Source organism: Bradysia coprophila, unplaced genomic scaffold (assembly GCF_014529535.1).
Source record: "Bradysia coprophila strain Holo2 unplaced genomic scaffold, BU_Bcop_v1 contig_70, whole genome shotgun sequence".
Classification (NCBI taxonomy): domain Eukaryota; kingdom Metazoa; phylum Arthropoda; class Insecta; order Diptera; family Sciaridae; genus Bradysia; species Bradysia coprophila.
The window spans coordinates 1,212,730-1,220,424 of NW_023503941.1; the positions used below are offsets into that span (position 1 = coordinate 1,212,730).

Below are 7,695 nucleotides of genomic sequence, written 5' to 3' on the forward strand. Positions count from 1 at the left end.
CAAGTGGCTGATGTAAACATTTCCAAGAAAGCAAATAATGAAATTAGCGTAGCCTAATAATGCCATATTTTCGTTCCATATTTTCGCGTGTTGGTTTTTCAGTTGGATACTAACTCAGGCCAATAAATTTCATTATTTTTCTACCACTTAGCAGAAGTAGTTGTTCCCTATAGTATTTTACACGACTAGGGATAAAAAGATGAAAAGTACAGTTTTCGTGTGAATTTTGTTGATCCGAGACGTAGCCGAGGTCAATAAACACACGAAAACAAGACTTTTCATTTTTATCCCAAGTTATGTAATCAATTTTACATGCTGAGGGTGTCGAAAGTAGTGCTTGAAACATGAAAAGTACGGTTTTCGTCGCCATGTCCCGCTGAGATGTGGTGTATTTTGGAACAGCGTTATTAAATGCAAGCATCGTTAGATGCTATCACGTTATCTCACAGTTTAAAACAGTGGCAGAAACGTTTTCAATAGCGACGTCATCAGCTTCTGGTATAGTGCAAGCAAAGGTGATACCATTTTTGTCTTGTTAGTTTACGTAGAGGCGACAAAAAACATTTTTCATTTTTATTTTTTCACAGATGTGTCTTATACTATAACAAATGAAAATGCTACACATGTGATATCGCATGCGATCTCGCATTAGATTTTGTGATATCGAATGCCATCTCGCATGTGGTATAAGGATCGCAGCTGAATATGTCGTTCAAATCTGTTGTTATGTTTTGTTCGGAATGTGACTTTGGTACTCCAGGATGAAAAATAGTATGTTTCATCACTCGGATCAAAACGGTGTGTTTTCGACCCAAAAACGTCCAAAGATGGAGCGACGCAAAGCCGTTCTGATCCTAGTGATGAAACATACTATTCCAAAATATTAGCTCAACAAAGTCACTACTAAGAGAACAGAACAGCTCCGATCATGGGCTGTTTATAAATTATGTAAATGAGTTTGCAGGAATGTGCTATGCAATGCAAGGTGAAGAGGCAGATTTTAATTTAGGGTTACAGGTGGCGAAAAATGAGAATTTACAATTATAAAGCAATTCGCATTCCTTTCTTATTCATTCAACAAGACATTGACATTATGTATGTGGTGTAGTGTAGTGTTATATTGCACAATGAATGAATCAGAGTGTAATCGCTTGCAAATGTGACTTTTTCTCCCACTGTAAATTGCAAACACGCTGTTTATATGAACGTGTTTGTCACGATGAAGAAGATACAGCGTCACTTTAAACAAAAGAAGTAATAGATTTTGTGATTCTAACACGATACTTGCAGTTTCTTACAAATCTACTGTATCCTGTATAACTAGTTCTGATAACCTTTATTACGTAATGTCAGCATTCCAATTATTCAGGGCTGATTTTGTTGGTTAGTCGAAAAATTTGCTGGAACGAAGGACTGCATTGAAAGATTGGGATCTTTGGTGAGCGTGAGACATGTGATTTCCCTTGAGAGAATTGTAACTTGTACTGTTTTAGTGGGTGGAGAAACCTCTTTGGAATAAAAGAATTTAGATTTTCGGTTTAATTTTCATTTATTTCTGTTTTATTTATAAGATAATGTTTTAAATCACAGCAGTCTTTTTCATAATAAAAATTGCATCTCACAGATGCACCACACATAACATATACATCGTACGGTTTTCCTCTTTTCCTTTCTTTTTGTTTGTTTGTTTAAACATTCTTAAACATAAATTTCTTGCTTAAATCTTCAAATATAATCTTACAGAATAAATTTTATTTATTTTCATTTAAATTTCTTTTTTTTTCATTTTGAATTTCATAAATTTTTTGTTTTGCTGATAAAAATGTGAATAAAATTGATAGAGCAATGGAAATTAGAGATAGAGAAGTTGTTCAACCTATACTTCTACGTAAATTTTCGAAAAGAAAAATCGAAACGAAACAAATAGACCGAGAGTGAACTCATATGCACATTCGACCTCATCAGGTAACGGTTTGAAACCAATGCCATTTTATCACACTGCCCAAGTAAGTGATAGCACTAGAAGGACCCTCGTCGAAGGTAGAGTGAATACCACGTCACATATACATCGTAGAGAAAATCGGTGACAAAATGACGGTATTGATACCACGTGACAGTAAAAATATAATTTTACACGATTAATGCTTGATCTCCACCTACCAAAAAAGTACTCTGTGTCAGAGAGGTCAGAGACAAAATTGAATTTTTTCCATTTTTGCTTTGTTTATTTGACAGCTTGTTCTCCCATGGAGTACTTTTCTTCTGAGTGGAAACCATAGTTAATGATAGGAAAACATTAGAAAACACGCACCGGAAATTATTCGAAATCATCGTTTTTTGGGAGAGTAAATAAACAATACAAACAGTCCGGAGTGAAAACGATTTTCGACTGTTTTGAGTGTGTCCCGAAGCTTTTTCGTACTTATAGAGCGTGACTAGCTGTACCAATGTACAAACGCCAAAAATCGCAAGGGCCGCTCATATCACCAATGACATAATTTTGTAATCTTTACGATAGATGCAGATGCTGACTGAGATAAGCGCAAGGTCTACCTTCGTTAGTGTTCAAAAACGAAAATGGTCGAACTGGTCGAAAATGGTTTTTGTCGTAATAGATGGCGTCAAAAATAAGCTTTCAAGCTCCGTTCGCTTTTATATGATATACACACGACAGACTCTCGGCCTAAAAACTTAAATTTAAATTATATTTTCTCCACTAAAATAAAATTATTCTTTTCTTGTTGTATTTTGATTTACGGATTATTATATCTCCCAACTCGTTTCTATTGTAATTTTCCTATACCGAATAGGTGGAAAAGAAAATGTGAATTACAAGCAAATGTGTAAAACATTTATATTAGCCAAAACAAAAATGTCCGTGCAATCCTTCGGCAGACGGCTCTGTTTCATCTGCGATCAACAGCAATGACAAATTATCTGTTTAGTAACAGTTGAAAATACTTGGATCGACATACGTTAAACGGACTTGATAACTGATAATATGCTCGCCGTCTGCGAAAGGTTAATGTGGGTCTATAGTTCGTCGGATCGACTAAGGATCGTGGTGCCTTTAAAACCAATTTCACTGTCTATTGTCAGGCTAGGAAATTTAGGTTTTAATTTACTTGCACCATAAAGTTTGCTTCTTTTTTTTCTCTCATTTATTCTTAGGCTTTTGGACTCAATTTACCAAAAGTACACATGGGAATGTATTGTAAAAAATAGAATTTAATTTTCAATCGACTTGTTACGAGCTAATTGTTTTTCTTTTAATTTATTTCATGTCTTAGGTTAAGTTCTATTGTTCTTGTTGTTGCTGCTGTGGTTGTCTGCGCAACAATGGAATGTTTGTACGTTTAATTGTTTACTTAATTGCAAGCGAAGTCACTTGTCTGCCCACATGTTTTTCTTTTTAATACACTGACAAAAAAGAGTTGAAAATCTTACCTGTAGCAGGTAACTTTGTCCCCAGGTAATCTAGAATAGCTGCCACAGCTGTAGCACTTCATACAAAAAATACAGCAGCAGCAGCTATTCTAGATTACCTGGAGACAAAGTTACCTGCTACAGATAAGAATTTCAACTTTTTTTTGTCAGTGAACTTTCTTGGGCAGAAATGCCGAAATGCCTAGGAAGAATATCTGCATCGAACCTCCGAAAAATTCACTTGTTGTTTTCTGAATTTTTAGTAGAATTTTCAGTTTCAGTCAATCTTCCGACTTCTACTTTATTTGAAGGAGTCGAATGGTTTAAATCTAATAAGATAAGGAGCAGGTCAGATTTACCTGAGACCTGAACTGAACTGTTTTGAATTGAACCTGATTCAATTAATTTTGACCTGACCTGAATTTACCTGACAGGTCAACCTGAAACCTAACCTGGCAGGTTTCATAAATTCAGGTTCAGGTCCGGTCAGGTTTCTTCAAAAATAAAAACCTGACCTGAATTTTCAGACCCTTTGTCGTCTGCGGTCGACCTTTTCCGAGCTTTAGAACCTAAAAAATGAAAGTTTTATTGTGTAAGAGACGGAAAGAATTTTGCAGGTTTACAGAGCAAGACAGCAGATATATTCGGAAGGAAGTCGAAGAATCGAATGATTTTGGAAGCTTTGAGATTATCAGGAAATTCGTTGGGTTAATGATTCTCAGAATTGATTCTCACCGGACAAAGTGACTGTAGAAAAGTGTATGTCATTTTCATAATTTATTATTTCTCCAATCGCTTTTTACGTTTCTATTTGTAATGGTAAAGCACTCTAATATTCAACCCAATCAAAATGACCGACTTCATTTGAAGGATTACGAACCAGCCGAAAGTTTCGATCTGAACAAAATTTATCCGAATCTCACAAAGAAAATGTTGTCGTTTTTCGTTGTGGTAACACTTGTCGTCCTAATTTGGCTGATAATCAAATGGCTGCTGAAAATGTTGGCATCGCTGGCATGGTTAGTAACATTAGTATTTGTCACAATGGTAAGTGCGGATGGGAAATATACTTGAAATTTTTGCATTACATTCGAACACTTTGCATCTTCATTCAGTATGTTTTGCCGGAACTTCGTGGTGGAAATTTAGATGACGTCCTGTTAATTTGCACAAAGATTCTATTTTCCGTATTCGCTGAAAGCGTAAGTAAATAGTTGCGGGGTCACAGGCAAGTGCAATACATTTTGAGAGTAACATAAAGATTTAGAAACTGGACCTTACCATGTAATGCGCTCTGTCAATAACTCCATCCACCCACAGAGCACTCAGCGGCCGTAAATTTCACCTTGAACATTTTTCAGAAAAAACTAATCTTCAAATTAATCAAGAAATACATGGAAACTGCGGTCGAATACGTGAAGAGTTAGAGTGCCGAGTAAATTGAATTTAATAAATTTAAGTTAATTCAACTGCTGATGATGTTTGGATTGGTTCAGTGGTACTGAAAACAAATTATATTTTTTGGGACTCTGGATTTTTAAAATTCCTTTGATTGTAAGCCATGGGCCTTACACTAGGGCATATCGAATTTTGAGTCTTTTGGCGCCTGTGTGCGCAAAATTATCGATTTTGTGTTTCTCGCAAAGTTGAGAGTATTTTTGAAAAAGGTGTTCTAGTAGCATGTGGAACGTTGAAAACTCTAGAAACTGCTGAAGGTGCTGATGGTCCAGAAGGTGCTGATGGTCCAGAAGGTGTCCCTACCAAGATTGTCTAACATCGAAAATCTGACTTTTCCTTATATTTTCTGATAGACAATCGATTATGTTTAGCTTGTGGTATGATGTTGTAGAGGAGGTCGAGTATTACCAGCACACCAGTTCTGGGCGACGATCCACCTAAATCCACTTTTTCAACTTTCACTTTTTTTTTGAATGGATGTTTTAGGCAACGTCGCCACGAAGCCGGTGCAGACACTACAACTGGTGCTGGTGAGTCAAGGACACTCTTAGGCTTAAAAAAAAGTGGAACAAAGATAACAAAATTTCTGCGGCAGATCACTTTCCTGCACTTAGCTTACAAATCAATAGAGGGTATGCGAAATGCGCATATTGACCCACAACAACAACAACAACAACGAATCAATCAATTTTGGAGTCATAGTTTCACAATTCACATAAAGTTTAATTTTAAAAGGATTTCTTTTTCAATGCGCGTTAGTGTTCTCATCAGTCGAGTTTCGATTGTTCCTTTTTGATATTTTTAATTCAACGAACTGTAAATTATATCTAGAACATTGTTTTGCGCAACAGTTAATTGAGACGCACAACTTTCTCTTATAAGCACACACAACACTTTTTTATTTACAAATTTTTCGTTTATGAAATTTTGCGAACTGAGAAAATTATTCGATTTGTTTCGACGATTTTAAATGCAGAAAGAGGACGTGTCCAATTAGCAAATTATAAGAAAAATGAAGTGTCAATTATTTCACTTCGTTTAGTCTGACGATGTCAATCGTAGTTTTTGATACTTCAGAACAACACACATCAGTCTATTGGGAATGATGCTAAATCAATGAAATTTCATTTTTCTTGTAATTCGCTAATTGGAGACGTACACATTCTGCATTTAAATATCATATTGAATCCTTGAGCCGAAAATTTCCCAATGAATTGAATTTAATTCGCACAGAAAGATTGGTACGTAAACTGGCCTATTTGACGGTATTGAAGCGACAGTAAAAAGGATTGACGGGTCGAAAACAGGGCTGTGGTAAATTTGTTTACGGAATTTACAGGAATTTATCGAAATTTATGTTGAGCAAAATTCGGCAAATTTTCAGTTTATTTTGGTAAATTCGGTAAATAAACTGCTAATAATAGGCCCTGGTAAAAACCTACATGTCAATCGGTCCATAGAACTAGGTAGTTACACGGCACAAATGAAGAAAGAAAATCAAAGTTTGACAAATCTACGCCATTCATCAACGTTTCGACTTTGTCCAGCATACCTTCATTTCTGACCTGTAAAAGTGTCTGCTGACTTCAGATTTCATCTGATGGTCATGCAGGTGATGGGTCGTCAACAAAATGAATTCGATGAAAATCAATATTTTGCTTTAGAGAGACGGAATATGAAGTTGGATTAGGCGTCTGTGGATGGGTAAGACAGTCGAAAAAAAAAGACTATCCGCCAAGATCGAAGAGAAACCAAATTGATTTCGATATAAAGTCAAACTTTCAAAAGCTTTGTCTTGTTGGAACTATCAAGCTATCAGCGACCTTGACATCAACTTGGCTCCAGTATTATGTTAGGGCGTATCGAATTTTTAGAATTTTAAGGGCCGCGATAGCCTGTGTGCGGAAAACGTAGATCATTGAAAACTAAGTCCAGGCATATGGTTGACGGATCCGAAGGTGCCCGGGAAGAAGTCCCCCCGGACGACTTTAACTTTCAAATGGTCATAACTCGGAAAGTTGAGAGTATTTCTGAAAACAATGTTCTAGCAGGATGTAGAGCGTTAAAAACTCTACAAAACTGCCAAAGAAACCGATGGTCCAAAAGGTTTGTCTGTCGAGGTTTTCTAACATCGAAAGTTCGACATTTTCGTTTTTGACTTTTATTTCCTGAGAGACAAATTATTAAGTTTAGCTTTTGGCATGAGGTTGTAGAGGAGGTCGAGTACTACCAGTACACTAGGCATTGTCCCGGTCGGCGATCCATCCGAAACCACTTTTTCAACATTAATGAATGAACTTTTTAAGTGTACCCACGTCGCCCACGAAGCCAGTGCAGACACTGTAACCGGTGTTTTTGAGTCGAGGTAACCTTGGCCAGTAAGTGCACATAATATTCCATATTGACACGGTATACCACGAAGTTCAACCTTTTGTAAAAATATCGAAAAATGTGTATTTGCAACGAAATCGACTTCTTACTACTGTTCGTGGGTCAAATAACTAATTAAAACGATTATTTGTTGTTTTTCTCACAAATTTCACTTTCTCAGATTTTGTAGTACAAAATGTGCTACACCGAATTCTTAAATATTTTGTAAAAGAGTTCAGCTACTGTTATGGAATATTATGTGCACTTACTGGCCAAGGTTACCTCGACTCAGCAGCACCGGTTACATTGTCTGCACTGGCTTCGTGGGCGACGTGGGTACACTTAAAAAGTCCATTCAAAAATGTTGAAAAAGTGCTTTCGGATGGATCGCCGACCGGGACAATGCCTAGTGTACTGGTAGTACTCGACCTCTTCTACAAC

General features: G+C 36.5%; 1 protein-coding gene across 1 annotated transcript; it reads left to right on the forward strand.

Annotated features, from left to right (window-relative positions):
- The first annotated feature begins 4,181 nt into the window (after positions 1 to 4,181).
- LOC119083609 lies at positions 4,182 to 4,953 on the forward strand. Its single transcript, XM_037193349.1, has 3 exons — positions 4,182 to 4,473; positions 4,542 to 4,628; positions 4,788 to 4,953. Exons 1-3 carry the CDS (start codon positions 4,243 to 4,245, stop codon positions 4,851 to 4,853), a joined length of 384 nt encoding a protein of 127 aa, XP_037049244.1. The 5' UTR covers positions 4,182 to 4,242; the 3' UTR covers positions 4,854 to 4,953.
- The last annotated feature ends 2,742 nt before the right edge of the window (positions 4,954 to 7,695 follow it).

Coding starts and splice junctions, on each gene's coding strand:
- LOC119083609 (XM_037193349.1), top strand. CDS start 4,243: ATGGTAAAGCACTCTAATATTCAACCCAATCAAAATGACCGACTTCAT. Junction 4,474..4,541: donor CATTAGTATTTGTCACAATG/GTAAGTGCGGAT, acceptor ATCTTCATTCAG/TATGTTTTGCCGGAACTTCG. Junction 4,629..4,787: donor TTTCCGTATTCGCTGAAAGC/GTAAGTAAATAG, acceptor AACATTTTTCAG/AAAAAACTAATCTTCAAATT.